The 21,871-nt window shown below is 43.5% G+C and overlaps 1 protein-coding gene across 3 annotated transcripts in view; it reads right to left on the reverse strand.

Moving 5' to 3' along the window:
* Positions 1-21,871, reverse strand: part of LOC133223880 (tensin-1-like) — a 106,669-nt gene that overhangs the window by 46,303 nt on the left and 38,495 nt on the right. The window contains exons 1-2 of one of the 3 annotated variants that reach the window (XM_061374995.1): positions 16,504-16,958; positions 10,511-10,555 (exon numbers count right to left, since the gene is read on the reverse strand). The exons of 1 other annotated variant lie outside the window; for it this stretch is intronic. In XM_061374995.1, the coding sequence (XP_061230979.1) occupies positions 10,511-10,555; positions 16,504-16,554 (96 nt within the window). In that variant the 5' untranslated portion in view covers positions 16,555-16,958. Of the gene's footprint in view, positions 1-10,510; positions 10,556-16,503; positions 16,959-21,871 lie in introns of those variants that run through there. One more of the 3 variants, XM_061374992.1, reaches the window with a different exon arrangement.

Genomic DNA, 21,871 nt, shown 5'->3' on the forward strand with positions numbered 1-21,871 from the left:
CCAATACAAATTAAAGCACTCAAAGATACACAACTTGTTTCTTCACAATACCGATACAGCATTTCCTCCTTGGCAGAGACTTACACTGGCTCTTTACACCTATGGAAGCAGCATTAACATTATTCCCAAATACCATGCTACATCATAACAATTACATATTCAGTGAAGAACAGAACCAAGTAAGCTTTCATTGCAACTTAATGTTTCCAATGTCTAAACTTCAATCATGGTAACAGTTCATCCTTTAAAGGAAAGTGAAAGGGCTTTGATTTTTTTGTCAAAGAATCAGTTCCCTTCAAAGTCATCCAGAGAGTGACTAAATTATGAGGAAATAAGTGTATCAAAAAAAATTTGACTTTTAAAATTAAATTTTTAAATCAGACATTATTCTATGCAGAGGGAAAAAAAAAAGTCAAAAACTGTTTGCACGTTATTTCTGTATCTCCAGAACTTCCAACAATCCATGTAATACATTCCAGCTATGAGAAAACTATAAACATACATGCAAAGCCCCATAAACTTTCCCTATGTTAGACTCTATTTCTGCTGAATTTTACAGAGCCGTAAAACCCCTCTTAGCACAGCAACAGAATCATATAAAGCAAAGATATGCTTTGTTCACTTCCCATCCCTGGGCATGCAAATACGATCCCTATTCCCTATCCTCTCTCTAAATAACTTACCAACCAATACTGCAATTTCCCAGGACTCTCTCTGTGCATTCTTCTACTCTCCAAGGTAGCTTTAAATCCACTGGCTGACATAACGCTTACGAGTATTATTTTTAATACTTGGAAGGATGGGGCAGAAGTGTATCAGCAGAATGGGTATTTCATCACCTTTTACGGCTAGGGGAATGCCCACAGGGGATGTCCGATAGAAAGTTCAAGTAAGGGGTGACTGAAAGCAGAATTCATGAAAAGGCTGAAGTCCAGTTAAAAAACCATTGCAAAACTAAGGCATGTGTCTACTGCTGTGTGACTGCTCCAAAAACAGATGACATGACTACAGAAAAAAACAGTACATCTAGCTGAGGGGAATGCCTCCTTTCAGCCCTTTCTATTAAGGTTACTCATCACTATTTCTAACATCTATTTCCTCTCCTCCCATCTCTTACAGGAAGTCTGCCCAGCAAAAGTACCATGATTTCTGCACAGTTACTTCGAGCTCCCATAGAGAAATCAAAGAAGAAAATCCCAACAGGTTACCTGTCTGTCCCTGTAACTAACATTCCTGAAGAGAACACTGATGATACAGGACTGCCCAAAATAAAACAGTTGGTATTAATCATAATACAAAATAATTCAGAGCTCTTCCCCTCCCATCCTGCAGTAAACAGCATTTTTAACATTTCTAACCCTGAACCAGTGCCCATGCTTGCTGCAGATTTAATTCCCAGAAAAATATTTAAGAAAACTTACCATGCATATAGACCAATTAATAGGATTTTCATTGAATGGTTTGGGAAGAACCTTAAAAGCTCATCCAGTTCCAGACCCTGCCATAGGCAGGGACACCTTCCAATTGAGCAGGTTGTTCCAAGTCCCTGTGTCCAACCTGGCTTTGAACACTGCCAGGGATGGGGCAGCCACAGCTTCTCTGGGCACCCTGTGCCAGCTCCTCAGCACCCTCACACAGAAAAACTTCTGCCTAAGATCTAACCTGAACTTCCCATTTCAGTTTGATCTAAATCTTTCCTCTAGTAGGTTAAACCCATTCTCCCTTGTCCTATCCCTACAGGCCCTTGTAAAAAGTCACAGAATCACAGAATCAACTCGGTTGGAAAAGACCTTTAAGATCAAGTCCATCTGTTACCCCAGACTGACAAGTCCACCATTAAAACATGTCACTAAGGGCAAACAGATCTTTCCCTCAAGATCTCCCATCCCTATCTCCATTCACAAGAGACCCCCTCAATCCCCCCACATAGGGCCCCACACTGTATAGCTGCCACCCCTATCCCTCATGGCCACCCCTCACCTCCCCCTAAGACCTCCCTTCATGGCCACCCCTCAGGCACCATGGCCGCCCCTCTCCTCCCTAAAAATCCCCCCTCATGACCTCCCCTTGTGGCTGCCTTTCCTTTCCATCATGGCTGCCCTTCTTCTCCCCTCACCCTTAAGGCCACCCCTCCTCTCTCTTCATGATATTGCCTCACTCATCATGGTCGCCCCTCATCTTCCCTCATGATCTCCCCTCACGACTGCTCCTTCTCTCCATCAAGGCAGCCCCTCATCTTCCCTCATGATCCCCCTTTCAGGATCGCTGCTCCCCTCCCATCATGGCCACCCCTCATCTTCCCTCATGATCTCCCCTCACAACTGCTCCCTCTCTCCCATCATGGCCGCCCCTCACGATCTCCCCTCACGACTGCTCCCTCACCCCCATCATGGCCGCCCCTCATGATCGCCCCTCATGACTGCTCCTTCTTTCCTATCATGGCCACCCCCTCATCTTCCCTCATGACCTCCCCTTGTGACTGCTCCTTCTCTCCCATCATGGCCGCCCCTCATCTTCCCGCATGGTGTTCCCTCACAACTACTCCTCTCCCATCATAGCCGCCCCTCATCTTCCCTCATGATCTCCCCTCATGACTACTCCTTCTCTCCCATCATGGCCACCCCTCATCTTCTCTCATGTTCTCCCCTCACAACTGCTCCCTCTCTCCCATCATGGCCGCCCCTCACGATCTCCCCTCACGACTGCTCCCTCTCTCCCATCATGGCCGCCCCTCATGATCTCCCCTCACGACTGCTCCTTCTCTCATCAGGGCCACCCCTCATCTTCCCTCATGACCTCCCCTCAGGACCGGTGCTCCGCTCCCCTCTTAATCTCCCCTCACCCGTCATGACCACCCCTCTCCAGGATTCTTGCAGCCCCTTCAGGCCCTGGGAGCTGCTCTAAGGTCTCCCCGGTGCCTTCTCTTCTCCAGTAGAGGCCCAGCTCTCGCAGTATTACCCAGTTGCTCTCTAAAACGCCTTCAGAACAGGTCTGACCGCAACTCTTTGGTAACTGTGGTAAGTGATGATGTTAACAATCTTGTTCACACCAGGACAAGATGATCACACAGTGAAACAGCAAACGCCATAACATACAGCTTCCCTGCAGCTCTTCCCTACGAGAATAACGTCTTGGAAAACATACCATTGCCTCAAAAATAGTGCAGTATTTTAACCAAGTGGCATTAACTGAATGTATCAGACTATTTTAAGTACATATCCAACTACCACCAGTGAATACATACGTTTTGCAGAGCCCATGCTACGTGACAAGAATATGGGATGGCAGCCAAAAACTGTGGAACGCCAAAGCATTTTTTATGCAGACTGAAATAAGGCATTTCTGGTTGTTTCATCCACAGTCAGAGATTATGTCTACAGTGACAGCCATAGCACATATATATATTTACACACACTCACACTGAAGTGTACACAAATAGCCAATTATACTCCTATCACTACTATTTAATATTACCAAGTAACTTCAGAGGGACTGCAAAGACAAGAAAGCATTTACACACCCCATTTACTGCCCATTCACTCAAGTCATTTCACAGCAAGACAGTCAAAGCAACCCAAGCAAGAGAAGAGAGATCCAACATAGGATCATGCAGCCTGAGCTGGTGATATCCCTCCCAGTGGAGTCTGCTCCTGACTTGTGACTCAAGTGAAACCGCATGGAGATGCTGGTGAGGAAAAAATGTCTCCTCGAGCCAGCTGAGTAAAGTTCATGCTGAGAGGAAAAAAAATCCTGTGATTTGGCAGTACAAAAGGCTTGGATATAAAGGGGCAAACAGTAATAGAAAATGACAGAAAAAGAGTATTCCCCACCCCCCCTTTAAAATATTTGGTGCTGTCATTTTAAGCAGCAGAAGCCTTTGTAGTTTCTCAGACAAAAGAAATAAGGAGCCTCTGTTGTAGTCAGAAACTCTGCCCAAGTACCAGGGTTTCCAAAACAAAACTGCAAAAGAAGTTTCCATCCAAATGACCTTATGTAAACTTAAAGAAAGAGGTCAGAGACATGCAGCAACTTCACTGCTCTCTCCAACAAGAGACAGGACCTAGGCTTAATGGATTATTCTTCCATGCCACAAACACATTCTCATTTGTAGATAGTTCACCTTGGAGGAGGCTCTTCATCTAGACCATCAGCTGCACATGCTCTTCTCAAAGCTGTAAGCTCTTGAGGCAAAGCCACAGCATGCAGAGGTAATATTAAGAGAGCAAAGTGTTTGGAAATGACCAATTATCAGACAAATCTCTCTCCCTACATTAAAGTCTGAGGTTGACCACCTCCAGCTTTAAACAACATACAGGAACTTCTTCATATTTGCTGCTTCAAATCCTTCCCTTGATGATCTGACTGAGATTTCAGTTCAGAAAACAATAAATCCAGGTCTGCCTAGAGACAGCTGACACCCACTGAAGAACAACAGCACCCAAGGGGGTCTGAACCCCAGCATGTCAGCACACCTGCTGGAGAAAGGCAAGAAGGATGCCTTTCTCCTACCAAATCCCCACTGCTCTCCTTCATCCAAATATCCCTAGGAACCAGTCTCCTTCAAGCAGGAACAGGAGAGCCTGTGGTCACTCCTAACTCATAATGTAAAACAGCAGCAGCTCCCACATTTTTCCATTTCATCAGTTCTTTATGTTTTTGTTTCAACACCTTTATCTCTCCACTGCATTAATCCATAATGGTGGAAAAACCAATTAGCAGACAGATGGAAAATCCATTAAGACAACAGTTACTACAGACACTGGAAAACTTGTCTTTTCCATGCTCATCTCATTGGCAAACAGACACTTTGTTCTGTGTGGGAAAAAAACTGTACAAAGGAAATGCCTGAAAGCAGTAAGAGGACTGTGATCATGAAAGCTCAGTGTTTGTCAGTGGCTTTTTGTTTTCCTTCTTCTTTTGTTACATGAATCAGCCTTGGCATCTCTGAGGCTACAACACTGCTTTTAGTACACAAAGACTGGAACTCCCACATATTCAGAGCTAGACACCTGAAGACTAGAATCCACGTACTGAAACAGCAGGGGAGAAAAAGTCTATTTCTGCATACACCTGGCTTATCTTTGGTTCACAGACAAGAAAATGTTGAAGGGCATAACAAAAATAAAAATTCAGAGAGATCAGGTGTCTCCCCTTGAAATGCTGACAGGTTTATTGGGTTTTTAATTGTCTTCACCAAGATTCTCTAATCAAATCTCTTCCACCGCAGGTGAATTCTTGTAGGTACACAGAAACATTAAGCAAAGTACATGCTTTCATGAATATTCCTCTATCTCGATAGTCCCTAACAAGCCTGTTCACAAAAACAGCAAATGCACGAAGAACTGCAGCAATGTACAACCTAACTCTCCTATGGCCATATAACTAACTACAGCATGTCAAATACCAAAGAGATATGTCTTGTAGTAAACAATTTCTGCTGTGATAAGAACCCCAACCATACCACACAACTAGGAAAGTTACCAAGAGTCTACAAAGTGGGTCAAGAAAAGGAGAGCAGAATCAGGGAATGGTTTGGGTTGGAAGGAACCTTAAAGCTCATCCAGTTCCAACCTCCTGCCACAGGCAGGGACACCTTCCACTAGAGCAGGTTGCTTCAAACCCCATCCAACCTGGCCTTGAACACTGCCAGGGATGGGGCAGCCACAGCTTCTTTGGGCACCCTGTGCCCAGCACCCTCACAGGGGAAGAACTTCTGCCTAAGAGCTCATCTAAATCTAACCTCTTGTCAACTTAAAGCCATTCCCCTTGTCCTGTCACTATATGCCCTTGTAAAAAGTCCCTCTCCAAATTTCTTGTAGGCCCCCCTTCAGGTCTTCCTGGAGCCTTCTCTTCTCCAGGCTGAGCAAGCCCAGCTCTACTCAGCCTGTATTCATAGAAGAGGTGCTCCAGCCGTCAGACCATCTTTGTGGCCTCTGAAGGAGGAAGAAGAGCCCAGACCCATGCTAGAACCAGGACAGACAACTGCCAGCTGAGAAGGTTGAAGATGCATGTCAATAAGCCAGTCACTGAGAAATGATAGTTACATTATTAACAATAATGCAGTGAACAAATTTAGCAATTCCATACAGGCTAATTTCTGCTGCACAGCTTCAGCATTCCCTCCTACCCTTGCAATCTTGATTGAGGCAAGTGTGCTACATTAACAGATGCTCAAATTCATTCAAGTACTGTTGTCAGCACTGTCACCTTTCACATGGACATCCTTCCCCTACCCTCATCCTCCACAGAAAGTCAGCATCTTAGCTAGAAGTACCCAGTGGTGAGCAAGGTGATAGTTGCACACTTCATACACATGTGCATTTAGCAGATGCTGTACTAAGGAAGCATACACACAGAAAGTGTGTCAGAGAAGTATCAGTCATGTGTCAGGATCTGCCTCCTGTAACATCACTACATTAAATCTTCCAAGATGTAGAAAACAACATGCTTTACAAGTCTGCATGAAAATCTCATTAAAGGTGATTCGGCAGGATGGAAAAATGGCAACTTCAGTTCGGTTTCCTCCTCTCCCTACACATTCCCTTATTTAATTACTTCATTTTGATCCAGGCTATCAGTGGCTCTTGGGATCTACTGACACAGCCATCCAGCATACTTTGAGAGGCTAGAGTTACAGTAAGCAGAGAACAGAGTGCAGACCAGCATGTGTGGCCAGAACACCTTCACTCAACACCTATGCTCCCAATGCAAAGGACATCCTTCCATTTATTCCCCTAGGCCAGAAGTAATGGTATTTCAAACACTGCTGGCTCAGTATGTGAACAGCTCTAGTCAAACATGCTATCCCACACAGGTTAGCATCTGCACTACTGATAGTAACTCATACAGGAAACAGTACTCTGCGAGTATTTCCTCATTTTATAAAGTTATCTTTCATTGTATGGTGAAGACTGCTCCAATCAGTAATGTAAAGCAGTATCATTTTATACAACCACTTAAAATAGGCACATTTTCTGCACTTCATTAAACCTGAGGACCCAAAGTTTTTGGCTTACAGAATTTTATAGTCAGTAATTTAAGAAGTGAGGCAGAACCCAATCAAGAACATGAAGATCTTCTTTGTGTACTTTTGGGCAGAACTTCATTTCTTTCATAACATCTAGTTTCATTTTTTGTTGCTATTTTAGTTAAGCTTTGCCATATTTTTCATCAAGTTACAATCAACTGTTTTTCAGGAAACAGAAACAAAACTAATATTATACAGACTTCTACAATAAATAATGTATAGGATAATGTAAATGCACCTCCAAAACTCAGAAATGTTTACTCGACAGTCCTGCTCCAGGATTTAATTGCAGTAATTTCATCGGACAGCAGACAACTTGTGCTTAGACATTTGGTTTGTATTCTTCTTCATGTTCCTCTGTGGTCCTGTCGTATGCGTCAATGGGAATACAATCTGATGAAAGACACTCTACTCGCAACCGTGGATTTTGCATCCCTTCTGTTGGTTTTCCTCTGCTATGACAAGATTAGTTGTTTAGACCACTCTGAACACACCTCTTAGAGTGTTTCTCATGTGATAACAACATACTAAGTCAGAAAGTCTCAATCGTATTCCCTTACTGCAAGTAACCACAAGCAATTTTGTAGCGTCTGCGCTCACCTAACAGGCAAGTCAGCAGACTTAGAGAGAGCAAATGCTAGGACTAGACAGGTTTGTATTTTTTACTGAAGAACAAGACACACACACAAAACCACCACTCAAAGAAAACCACACCACACAAGAAACAGTGTCAAAACTTCCTGGATAAAATTAGCATTCATACTACACCACCACTTTCATGATGCACAGCTATTTAAAAGGAGGAATCAAGGTTAGCCTGACTGCAACAGATATATGTCTCACTGGCAAACAGCAAAATAAGGCTCCTATTCTGCCCCCCGCACTGCTTCCACCTCCTTCTCTCTTTGGTACCTGAGTCAGTACTATAGAAACCAGGCTGTCAAGATCTGGCAGACATCCCTAACACAAGATGCAGACTCACTTTGCCATACACAGGGAGAAAGCCCTTGCCATGTTAGATTTAAGCATTGCCTTTATTTGAGAGGAGATCTCACAGTAAATGTGTTGAATTATATAATGCTCAGTTCACATTCTGATGTGAACATTTCTTGCAGCAATGAGAGTAAGAATAGTCCAACAGTAAAGCATCCCATGCTGTGTTAAAAGAATGCTTCTATAGTAAGCTCAACACTGGAGTTATACCCACTTCTGCTGAGCCACAGATTTTATGCCTAAAACCCCCTGAATTAAGTTGCCCTTACCTCCACCTTATTACTGCAACCATTCTCAAAGTCACTTCAGTTACAACCTAGAGGTAGGGTAACACCACTGACTGCCTATCTGAACAGTCTCCACATTCCCGATTAGCTATTTCCCTTCTAAAGTTAACCTCTACCAGGAACACAATAAAATATCCATCTTGATAAATGCCATCAACTCTGGTCACCGATTAGTGCAGTCTGCTACTAACTGGGAGCTTTGTGTGCTCCCACGTAGGCAGAAGATCTGTTGCTACTGGACTGTGGATTGGAACTTCAGTTCCTCTCCTCTGCTATGTGAATGAGCCAGGATAACATAAAATAGCTTAAGCACAAGGATCACATTCAGCTACAAGATCCAAAGCTCTTGTGGAAATGGAAATAAAACGCAACAGGCATTTATAAAGTTATTATACAGTGCCTGCTCTGTAGCTGATTAACTTGCTCACTCACCCAAGGACAAATAGTTGAACTATTATGTTGAGAAAAACAATAACATGAAACACAACTGTTACTTAACTGACCTTCCTTGTAGCTCAAAATAACTATTCACTTTAAATTTCTAAATAACTACCCCAGTTTTTTTCCTGGCACTAAAATCGGGATCTCTTATCACAGTGAATAAAGAAAAACTTTGAACTTGACCCTCATGACCCTTTTTAAAGGCCCAAAGAATCCATTCAAAACCCCAAGTTCTTCCTTCTAACAACCGGGAAGGTCTGCAAGCCCTTACTCTTCTTACCAAATACTCTCAGATCTCATTAGGGTTCTTCAGTTTCCATTCCTCTGTTCCACCAAGGGTACACTCATATTAGCACACTGCAGAAGTACTCTGTTCTCTCCCCCTTCTCTTGAACAACAGTTTCCTTTAAAGCCTTGATAATGTTTATTCTTACGTAGTTTTACCTCTTTTCTTGCACTTTCAGAGGATTTAATTCGTTCTTATAACAGTTGCTGCTCCCTCTGCCCCTCAGAATAAAAGAAAACATTCCTAGAACAGATTATTCAAATAAAACAAATTTCTAGATCACAGCAATTCACAGGACTAACAGTCCCATGATACTCTTGCCAAAAGCTGAAATAATCTCACAAGAATGTGCAACAAAATACAAGTGAGACCAGAGAACGCTCATTTCAAAGGCTCATCCTGGTGCTGACATCAAATTGTTCCAGTATGTTCTTCATTATTACAGAGTACTTCATGCAGTACACCAATATTGCTACCCAAATCAAATCAAACGGCTGAACTGTCTTCACTGCCTTGACATGTTCATTGGCAGACCTGTTGACAAGGCAGATCTGTTGACAAGGCAGATCTGTTGGCTGGTATTTTCATAAATGATGTAAAGAGAAAAGACAAATACTGTTTTTCAAGACTTGAGGTTTATCTCTGAACACCTATTAATGAAGATGTAACCTTTCAAAAGGAAGCTATGAAGTCTTAGTGTAGCCAAAAGTATTAGTCAGCAGTTAGTCATCACTCAACAGATTTCACTCTTAATGCCAGGACAGTCAGAGTTTTCACTCTTCCAGGATCTTTCATCTGGCAAAGCAGGCTTCTATACAAGCAGCAAGCCATTTGACAAAACCAAGGAACTAAGAGCAGTCAGTGATATGCCATTGGGCAAATCCAACCCATAAGCATACAGTAAGCTATTCAAGGTTTGTGCATTGGCTTTTTAGTATTATGTGAGTTTCTTCATATAATGCTGTGCAGGGCAGGAAAACCTGTAAAATTTTCAATCTGCTTTTACTGTTCAACCTGACAGTATGTATCAATGTAGGCCTTTCCCTCTCCTTTATGGCAAATGTACGATTCCCAAACGAGAACCCATTTTTCCACAAACACATAAAACCTTACTGACCAAACCGCAGTCTGTACATATGTTGCTCTCCCAAGCAAGAGCATACACAAGAGTAAGGGGAAAAAAAGTTGCCTCTTGCTAATGTTTTTCCAGCAACAATTTATAATCCCTTAATTTTGCTGTTCGAATAACCCTGCTGCATCCAGCCATGAAGAGCCCAGTGCTGTTTGCTTGTTTTATTTGTTCATTTTCATTACACGTAAGGCTTTAAGGCAATAAAACTGTTTACAGGATGCAACCCTCAGCAGCAGAGAAACCACAAGGAATTCACAGATGTGATTACCTTCTTCCAAGTTAAAAGCATTACTTAAGAAACATCAGTATATAAAATGGGTTGAATTGCTGCGGAACGAACATACCTCGGTTTGTCCACCAGCCAACTCTCCAGACGAGCTGTTGTCAGCCTGGTTTAAACAAAGGGTTGCTTTAATTAGTGAAATATTACTAACTGACAGGGCAAATTCCAAAAATACTTCACTACAATTACAAACCTTCCCCCCCTCCCTTAAAACAATTCTTAAATAGCATTTAACCCCTCCATGGCCACATGGGTGTGCTCTGTGTATATCTAGTTCTCTTCTGTACATCAAACAGTTAAATAGGCAATGAAAAGGGTTGCAAAGCATCTGAAAAAGCTTTCCAATGTTATTAGCAGAGGATCAAGGCAAGATTTCATTTCTGTTTCAGATCCCACTGGGATTGAAGCTCTTCCAGTCTAGCTCTGCATTGAGTTTAACAAGGGGAGGGGAGGCACAAAACACATAAAGGAGAGTGAAATGCCCAACAACTGTTCAAACCAGTTTTCAGTTCAGGTGAAGTTCAATCCACAGCTTATTACTATGGTGACTGTAGCTGTCACCTTCCCCTAGCTGTGATTCACTTTCCATTCACTTTCCCCTTTCTACACACTCAGCTATTCTTTCACCACCTTGAGCGACCCAACAGGCCATGGTTCACCACACACCCATGCCACTCCAGCCGGTCCTCACACAGCCACCAGCATGTTGTGTTTACACACAACAGCAAATTGAACTGTGGAAATCCAAATAAAAATCTACTGCTGATAGAACAGGGAGGAAGACATCAACACCAGTGCAGATTATTTTAAGCAAAGAAATACCATTTGCAAGCAAATAAAGGGTGGAGCTTAATATTTTCATTTTCCGTGGAAAAAGTGATGAAATCCTTTAAAGTTAAAGCAAACCAAACCCTGGCATTTAGGAACCTGAACCATTGGACTCTATGAACTCAAGCATGACAAACGAATCTTTTCTGTGCAAAACACTCATATATACACAAGATATTAACTGTACAATACCTGTACAACACCACACAGATGCCCCTTGTGTTGCAGCTGCTTGCATGTCCTGCATGTACAGACAGATGCCTCCAGACTAAATGAAACCTTTTGTCATAATAACATTTTGCAGAAAACTTAAGATCTTTCTATTATTCAGCCTCTTTGGAGGAGGGCTGTGTTTAACTGTCTCTCTGGGACTGCATGTGGTCACAGGAGCAGCCTTCATGAAGAGAACTGCTTCTAGACTTCTTGGTTTACACAAGGCATTCCCCAAAATACAAGGCTCTCTCATCTGAGATTAAGATTTCATCTGTCCAACTTGGTGTTCCAGTGACCCCGGTCCCAGGCAGGAAGGTGATCCTGAAAGGCCATCTAAATGAATATTTCTAGCAGAACCAGACTACCAGGATTTTAGGCTTACACCTTTAAATTTACACCTTTAAATTTACACCTTTTCATTTAGCTCACACCATTATCTATAGCAGCTATAATTTCCAAGCATTACAGCCAACATGAGCTTGTATAGCTTATAACCTACAGCAGTGCTTGCTTACATCATGACCTGTGCTATGAGTTCCTCTTCACTGTTGACTGATCTATCTAAATCTAGAAACAAATATTCCCCTATAGACAGCAACATGCAATCATCTCACAGAGTTTCTTTTAAGAAGGCCTTTGTGAGGTGGATGAGAAGAGTCCTTGTATGCTTTCTTTAGGACCCCAAGGCAGCCAGAGTGAGCCACCAACTACAAAAGCACAAAGATAAGGGAATAATAGAATCACAGAAGGGTTTGGGTTGGAAAAGAACTTCAGATCATCTAGTTCCAACCCTCTGCCATGTGCAGGGAAAATCACAGAGTCACAGTGAAGTGCTATGCATCTAATAAAAATTGAGGACAGGCTGCAATTATTCATCCAGACCCCTCGGTCAATCACATTTATGAACAAAATCCTCTGAAACCTTAAAATATTGACAGAGAATTGCAATGCTCCAAGCCAAAGCAAGCCCCTAAAATCCTTAAATGTAGACATACAAGCAACACAGGGAAAAAAAAACACTAAATAAATACCGTAAGCCTATGCCAGGACTCAATGGCTACTACATGCTGCTGTTTTCTATCTTCAATAAGGAATAAAATGGTCACAGAAATGAAAAAGTTCCAAATGGTACTCATACACCCAAACATTTTCACAGCATCTTCTGGAGTGGGGGAAGAGGCAGGAGATCAAATCTCTCTGCAACCTGACCAGTGCTATCTTACCTGAAGGACAAGCACCCAGGCAGAATCCTGATAAAATCCAGCATGAAGAAAATCCTGCTGCTTTTGGAAAGTTGACTTAAAATTCGAGAGGAGGCAGGGCAATGCGAGTTCAACAGAACACAAGTTTAACAATCCTGAAGAAGTTTGGTTGAGAAACAGAGCGTATTTGATATCACCAAACCCTTGTCTAATTTCAAGTCACTTAAACATATATTAATCATTCCTACTTGTATTTAAGATGCCTGAAGTTGAAATAAAGAAGAAAATCTGATGAGGAGAGCATTTAATTCTTACACGTTACCGATGAAGAAAACTTTATTCCTAAACTCACTGAAGTTTCTCCACAGTATCCATGTCCTACAGGCATCCACCCCATTGTATCTTGAGGCAAAAGGAGGGCTGTGAGCACTACTGAGCAATTTTACTTCCCCATCCTGAAGAATACATGGTGTTCTGGATGCAACACAGATCAGTGGCGATTTCTTCAGGAATCATAGCTCAAAGAAGAGATGTGCAGCCCTGCTTCCCATCACTGTTTTTCTTGCATTCCCTCTATCTAGTCTGGAACTCCAGCTCAGCAGACAGAGAAATGTCTTCCTGCAGGCAAGAATGAACAATGTCTCCCCAATTACAGAGCCATGTGTGGGCTATGAGCAATTTTCCAAACATAAAAGGAAGAAGGGAATTTGCTATCCATATATTAACAAGCTAAAACAAGCCAACCTGCAGATGGAAAGGATCAAAGTGTCTGTCTGAGTCACCTCAAAATTAATCCCCTCCAGGAATGCTCACCACCTCCCCCCCACCACACACACACTCTGTGTCCCCCCAGTCCCTCCCAGAGCAAAAAGTCAAGCTCAAAGAATGCATCTTGCTCCTTCAGATTAATATGATACTCCCCAGGATACACACACCCTCCTTTTCTCTTTGAAACACTATGTTCTCCTCCCTTCCCCCTCAGACACGCACATTCAGACAGCTGAGAGATGATTTTATCCCCATTGTCTATCAAACATTATATTATGGTTCATCAAAAACATTTTGCATGTTCAGGATGGAATCAGCACCTGCATTGCACAGAGATATGAGCGTCCTTTCCAAATGCTAACCCAGCAAAAGTAATACTTATCATCTGTAACACACATTCTTTGAAGCAAATTCACTTTACGGAGGAAAAAGTGAGTTTGAGAAGCTAAAGTTATCAGGAAAAGCCAACAGATGCATTACATCAAGTAGTTCTTCAAGTATTTGCAGGATACTATTCACATTTGAGCTGGTACTGCTCAACTGTATTTTACACGATACCTTAGTTAGGTGACAACGGGGCATCTGTGATGTCGAACTCTTCAGAGCTTCTCTTAGGTAGTCTGAAAACTATCACAATTTGGAGAGGGCCTGAAAAAGATTCCTGTTCTGCTAAACTATGGACAGAAAAAAGCTATATTCTTCCCCTCAAAAAAGTCTAAAGCAGCTCAACATTAGCATAAATGGCCCAGCCCCATTTCTGCAGAAGCATCAAAATTCCCATTTTTCACAAGTGCTAGTAGCCGATGGGGTTAGTAAAAGCTACAGGAGTAACATGAATCCAGCCAGTTCTCACCACATCAGAAGACTGGCCAGATTAAGGAAGGCAACGCTACTGGGAGCTTACAAGCAAGTCTATCCTGTTATCACCCACATGACATCCATCAGCTCCACTACACTGAAAAGTGTGTAACTTGAGGAACCGCCACATACAGAACGATGTGGCTGCAACAGCATTTGCTCCAACAACTCGAAGCAACACAAGTTGTGCCAGGCAGTGTTAACAGTAAGGAAGTGACAGACTGGGAACAGGGGCTTTACTTTCAGATTCCACCTGCTAAATCCATCCGTGGGCTTTGAAGTTCTCTCATTTCATTACCACTCACAAGTTTGCCACTGCCTGCTTTGTAGTGAGGATATACACAAAATCAGATAGAAGGGAGCTAAGACACAAACCATTTCAGCTACATTTGGATCTTGGAACCATCAAAAGCTCCCTGCCTTATCACAGACCTCTGGTGAACATTAGCAAATGGATTCGTTTGTCCATGCAGCTGTGCACCATCTCTACAATGAAGATACTAGGGGTTTGCAAGATCGGGGTGACATGCAGCTGAGTAATATATAAGGTAACAGAGGGGAAGGAAGTCTAATATATTTGTGCATAAACATACTTGATATGTCAGTGGTAACCCAGTTTCACTACAGTTATAAAAGCTAGGAATAAAGGAAGAGGTACTTAGAGGAGTGGTTTCTAAAACTTCATCACGTTTTTTAGAAGCACTGCTGTGTATCCAAACACCAGAATTAACTGAAGTAAAGGTTTTCTTCAGTGAGCCAGTACATTCCTCTTCCCCTTTTAGAAAGTCATTTGGTTAGGAAGTAAATTTGTATACAACTACTCATGATTAATCAATAATCTTGTTGCTACAAATAGGTACCTAACAGAATACAGCACACCCTAAAACAAACTATTAATTAACAGATAATGAAAAGAAAGACAAAAAGCATCTTCAAGTACTTTACCACCTGGTACAGACCTTGTAGCCAAATCGTGTTGTTATTCTTCAGAGCACCTTGCTGAAATCTGTATGCGTGAAGTTCATCTGTCATTGCTCCCTCCATCCCAAATTTATTCATTACAAATACCTCACCCTAAAAATTACATCTGAATTCCTAACAAGAGACAAAACGTAATCAAGAAACACTCTTTTTACTCCTGAAGTACAGAACTGTCTGTGTTAAACTACACATAACTCAGGATAATTCTTAATCTCTAACAACACAAAGGCATTAACAGCACATGTAGACTCTGTGGCCCCAAAGCCATCTCAACTGTCGCATCTCCCACTAACTCTACATTCAAAGACCAATGCAGGTTGAAAATATTACCCCAGAAAAGCTCTTTCTTTTTCTTCTCTAGGCCCTTCTGCTTCTAAGGTGGAGTATTTTCATCTTCCCTCTGCTTTCCCACTGACCACCTTTCCTGAATACCTATTCTCTTGCTGAATGCTGCTCAGTCATGATGATGACAGCTAGGAAACCTTCTGTGCCTCTAGGCAACATGCCTAAACCTGTGAAACCCTCAGGATGTGTTCCTGCAACCCCAGTCATGTGAATTCACATTATTCACAATCATTACGTTTCTTCATTAATCAATAGGTCTCGCTACACCTGAAAAACTTCCATTCTATCACCCACATCACACTGAAGTTACACTCAATCTTCACACGAGCATAACATCTGCACTTTCTGGAAGAAACAAGAACTTCAGTTCTGAATAAAGTAAATCAGAGTTATTTGAACAGGAACTCCCAAATCTACCAGCACATACAACAAATTTCACAGCCCTGGTAAAACGTCATTGGTGGCAAGAAATAAAGGGAGCAAGCTCCCCACTCTTCCGAGAGCTGTGAAAAGATGGTTAGTGATTCACAGGAAAACCTTCATTTGCTCTGCACACATGCTTCATTTCCTTCACCACTTCAAGTACTACAAAAGTGTCTGCTTGAACACTCGTACTCTATTTTGAAATGTTTTTCCCTTCTCTACAATCTCCAGAGCACTTATTCATTAGGTAACAACTACAAATAGATGTAAGAGCACCTACATGGGTAAGCCGAAGCAAGGAAACTGAACCACGCAAACCCCTTCAGACAGGCAATGCTTCCTCACCAAACAAACACTGAAAGAAGTACCCATTGCCTTAACAAACTTGAGGAGAAAGAAACTGCTTCAGGACACTCAGGAAAGAAATTACACTCACCATACTCAGAATGAAAGCTGAGGAACACAACTCAGAGCTCAGAAGTGCCATCAGGAATAAGAAACCATTTTCTCACTGGCAAGGGCCCGGTTCTCAAGGCTGTCCAGTTCTCAGCTCTTCCTAAACTCCAAGCTTAAAAGCAACCACGAGGGTTTCCTGCCCGTTTGGAGCTTGCTCATCCCATCAGCAGAACTACCTCTCAGCAGACAGAACCCTTCACTTCCCTCTTCTCTCACAGCAGCAACACTGCCCTGCTCTATGCACAGGATGCGCAATTCCACCTGGTTAAGCAACAACAGGCGTCATCGTGCACATGATACCTGAGAACCTGAAGCTGCTTTGCAAGAGGTAGGAACAATTATTGCCTCCAAAAGACAGAAAGTGAGGCTAAATGTCAAACTCTCTCCCTGTATGTGTACCGCTTTACGTTTCAAGCTGTATTACTGATGACAACATCAGCATGAGCCAGTGACAGAATGCTGTAACAGTGACATCTGTTTTGCTTGAATTTTAGTCCTTTGCTTCAAGCATTGGTCACCATATTATTTAAAAACAAAATAAATCCAATCCAAGAACCTATTGAAAGGAGTAAAAGCCATTACATTTCATACCCATTCAGCCTATCCATGTTTTCTATTGAGCAGAATAACTGCATTGTCATAAAATCTCACACCTGCAGGGAACACAGTTTCACTTGAAAGCATACTGATAAGGCACTAACCGGCTCAACTGGGAGTTTGTATGACGTGCTAATGCATTAAACTAGGGCCGACAAAGGTGCTTTCCCCTTCCCACAGGAGCACAAGCCATGAATAAACAATTCTCAAAGATGCTTCTGATTATTTATCAGTTCCTTCTGGCAACACATTTCTTTAACCACATGATCACTGACTATTTTGATACTGTTGTCTTCTACTTGACTGTGAACCAATGTCTCCAGTTTTCCCCATAAGTGCTGTTTTGTACTTGTAGATTCAAGATGTCACAGCTGAACACAGCCACTCTTTCCCAATGAGCTCACACATTATCCTCCTTGCTGAGCAGCACACTCTCTCCTGCACTCCATAACCAAAGCTTGGGTGCCTCATGACCTAGTCTCTAGCCTTCAAGAAAGGTCAGCTTGTTGACACATTTTATGCTTCTAAAGTACAAAAAAAAAAAGAACAGCTATTACCTTGTCAGGACAGAATAAGCATCTACACTGCAAAATAAAACTGTGAGTAACAGCATGCATGTACACAGGAAACAGCCAAAGTGTTTCAGTGACATAGAAGAAGTCAGAAAGCCCCCATGGCAGGGGGTTGGAACTGGATGATCTTAAGGTCCTTTCCAACCCTAACCAGTCTGGGATTATACAAAAGAATACTCACAGCAAAGGCCAAAATGTTTCTGGCCTGCTACTCTTGGGCTTCCTGGGGGATGGAGCTCTAGCTGGCTTCTGGCATAACTCCTCTAGAGATTAGCTTTATTAGAGAACACTACAAACCCCACAATGCACTTCATCAACATTAATGATAAAAATTTGTACTTCAGGAAATCCCCTACCTGGAGAAGTCCAGGACTTATAAAGGAAGGGAAGACAACTACCAAAATATATCCAAAAGAGACATAGCCCCATAAAGCAGCACAGAATCAGATTGAAACTGCAAACACTCTAAGCCTCAAAAGGTATGAACAATATGGATGAACATTAATTTCCAGCCAGAATCTAACCTATTTCTTCTCCTGCCCCATAATCACGCATCCTGAAACACACATGTAATTTAATAAGGACAGACAAATCTTAGTTTAAGATTCAAGCCTATATACTTAAGAATGCTTTTCTAAAGCAGACAACAAAAGAAGTGGCAGAATAGCTCCAAAATATTTTCAGTGACCACGTAATATGAAACAGAAAGAAATAAGAATAAGAAATAAGAAGTAAAGGAATACTGACATCCATAAAAACACTGCAGATCATGAAAAGCTTTCCAGATACTGCAGAACAGCTGGATTTAAGCTGCAGCAAGGCCCCTACAGAGTATCTGCCAAAAGGGAACACCTGCAAGGTTACAAAAGCACAGAACATGGAACTCTTTCTTTGAAAACAACTAGAGTTATTGTCAGTCACTTCCTTCTGGAGTCTTGACTTATGACAAGTTAATACTGGCAAGTCTCATACAAGTTATTTATATTTTAGTTATGGATGCACTTCTAAAACAGGTGTATTGCTGGTGTTTGAAATACACTATATTGCATCCACAAAAACCTAGAATAGGTTGGAAGGGATCTTAAAGATCACCTAAATCAACTCCCCTAGGGCCTTGAACACTGCCAGGGATGGGGCAGCCACAGCTTCTCTGGCCACCCTGTGCCAGCGCCTCAGTACCCTCACAGGGAAGAGCTTCTGCCTAAGAGCTCCTCTCAATCTCCCCTCTGCCAGGTTAAAGCCATTCCCCTTGGCCTGTCCCTGCAGGCCCTTGTCCAAAGCCCCTCTCTCCAGGTTTCTTGTAGCCCCTTTAGGCACTGGAGCTGCTCTAAGGTCTCCCCTTCAGGAGCCTTCTCTTCTCCAGGCTGACCCAGCCCAGCTCTCTCAGCCTGGCTCCAGAGCAGAGCTGCTCCAGCCCTCGCAGCATCTCCAGGGCCTCCTCTCGACTCACTCCAGCAGCTCCACGTCCCTCTTGTGCTGCTGCCCAAGAGCTGGATCAGGGCTGTAGGGGGGTCTCCCCAGAGCGCAGGAGAGGGGCAGAATCCCCTCCCTTGACCAGTGCTGCTCACGCTCTAGGGGTGCAGCCCAGCACACAGGGAGATTCTGGGCTCAAGCATACACTGAAGCTGGGTTATGGGGAGCTTCTCACCCAATGCCTCCAAGTCCCCCTCCTAAGGGCTGCTCCATTCAGCCTCTGCCCAGCCTGTGCTTGTGCCTGGGACTGCCCTGACCCAGGGGCAGGACCTTGCACTTGGCGCTGTTCCACCTCTCAAGCCTGTCCAAGTCCCTCTGGATCCCATCCCTTCCCTCCATTGTGTCAACCACACCACACAGCTTGGTATCATCAGCAACTGGTGAGGGTGCTCAATCCCACTGTCCATGTCACTGACATTTACATTAGATAGGGCCAGTCCCAATACCAACCCCTGAGGAACACCACTCACCACGGATGGTCCATCCACCAAATCCATGCCTCTCCAGCTTAGAGACAAGGATGTCATTTGGGAGTGTCAAACGCTTTTCACAAGCACAGGCTGATGATGTCAGTTGCTCTTCCCTTATCCACCAATGCTGCAGCCCCATCATAGAAGGCCACCAGATTTGTCAGGCACAATTTTCCCTTAGCAAAACCACGTTGGCTGGCAACAATCACCCCCTTATTGTACATGCTCCTTAGCAGAGTTTCCAGGAGGATGTGCTCCATGTTCTTGCTGTGCATTGAGGCGAGACTGAGCGGCCTGCAGCTCCCTGGGTCTTCCTCTTTTCCCTTTTTAAAAATGGGAGCTGTATTTCCTTTTTTCCAGTCCCAGAATTCACCCAGAATCCCAGAGGAAATTCACCAGACTGACGCAACTTCTCCAATATGATGGATAATAGCTAAGATATGATGGATAATGGATCAGCCATTTCACCTGCCAGTTCCTTCAGGACCCATGGATGCATCTCATCAGGTCCCACAGGCTTGTGCACCTTCAAGTTCCTTACATGATCTTGAATCTGATCTTCTCCTACAGTATGTTCCTCATTCTCCCACTTCCAAAGGCAGTCCCTACCATTGCCTCCTGTGACTTGGGCAGTGTGGCTGGAGCTCCTGCCAGTGAAGACTGAGGCAAAAAGGTCACTGAGTGCCTCGGCTTTCTCCATGTTCCGGGTGACCAGGTCTTATACTTCTTTCTGGATGGGGCCCATATTCTTCCTTGTCTTCCTTTTATCCCCAGTGTACCTACAAAAGTTTTCCTTGTTGCCCTTAATGTCCCCGGTCAGGCTGAGTTCTGCCAGGGCTTTAGCTTTCCCAGCCTGATTCCTGACTGCTCTATATTCCTCCCAGGCTACCTGCCCTTGCTTCCGCCCTCTGTAGGCCTCCTTTTTATACTGGAGTTTGCTCAGGAGCTCCTTGTTCATCCACGCCGGCCTCCCAGATTTCTTGCCTGACTTCCTCTTTTTCAGAATGCATTGCTCCTGAGCCTGGAGGAGGTGATCCCTGAACATTAACCAGCTTACTTGGTCCCCTCTTCCCTCCATGGCTTTATCCCATGATACTCCACCAAGCAGATCCCTCAAGAGGCCAAAGCCTGCTCTCCTGAAGTCCAGGGCAGCAAGCCCTCTGCACACCTTCCTCGCCACCCTAAGGATCTCAAACTCCATCATTCTGTGGTCACTGCAGCCAAGATTGCCCTCGAGCTTCACATTCCCTACCAGCCCCTCCCTGTTGGTGAGGACAAGGTCCAGCAGAGCCCAACTCCTTATTGGTTCCTCTATTGCTTGGAGAAGGAAGTTACTGTCAATGTATTCCAGGAACCTCCTGGATTGCTTGTGCTCTGCTGTGCTGTCCCTCCAACAGATATCAGGATGGTTGAAGCCCCACCATAAGGACCAGGGCTTGTGAACACGAGGCTGCACCTATCTGTCTCATGTCTCATGGTCATCCTGGTCAGGTGGCCTGGAGCATACCCCCACTGCAATGTCCCCTGTCCCGCCCTCCCTTTAATCTGACCCATAAGCTCTCAGTCAGCTCCTCATCCATCCCCAGGCAGAGTTCTGTGCACTCCAGGTGGTCACGGACATAGAGGTGACACCCCCTCCTCTCCTCCTCAGCCTGTCCTTAATGAAGCACATGTGTCCTTCCATTCCAGCACTCCAGTCACAGGAGGAGTCCCACCACATCTCCATGATGCCAATGAGGTCACAGACCTTCAGGCATGCACAGCCTCTTAACTCCTCTTGCTTGCTCCCCATGCTAAAGGCACTGGCGTAGAGGCATTTCAGCTGGGACCCAATGATGCTGGCTTATTGCTGAACTACAACCAAAGAGCAAGAGCAGCTAAGACAGAGTAGCTTTAAAGGTCAAAAAAAAACCCCAGTATTTGTACTAGACAGGCAAAGCAGAGAGGAACTTTAAGAAATGGGTAATAACAATCTCTACTGAAACCTACTACTAAAAATTTACTACTTAAAATCCAGTCTACTACTCAATGCATCCTTCTTCTCCCAGAGGATCATCTTAAACACCCTATTCAAACTTCCACTATGCCAGGTTTCTCAGAAGCTGCAGTGATAGGGCATAAACTGCACTTGACTTTTCATCTTCCAAATCAAATCCATCTTAACTGAAAACAAAAGTAATTCTGAAGGCTGAGAGCTGCCAATAGCTGCAATAAGTGAATGGCTGAGAAAAAGACA

The sequence above is a fragment of the Neopsephotus bourkii genome, unplaced genomic scaffold (assembly GCF_033783945.1).
Source record: "Neopsephotus bourkii isolate Nb327-2 ecotype Australia unplaced genomic scaffold, CSIRO-AGI_Nbou_v1 NB_1655, whole genome shotgun sequence".
In the NCBI taxonomy this organism is placed as follows: Eukaryota; Metazoa; Chordata; class Aves; order Psittaciformes; family Psittacidae; genus Neopsephotus; species Neopsephotus bourkii.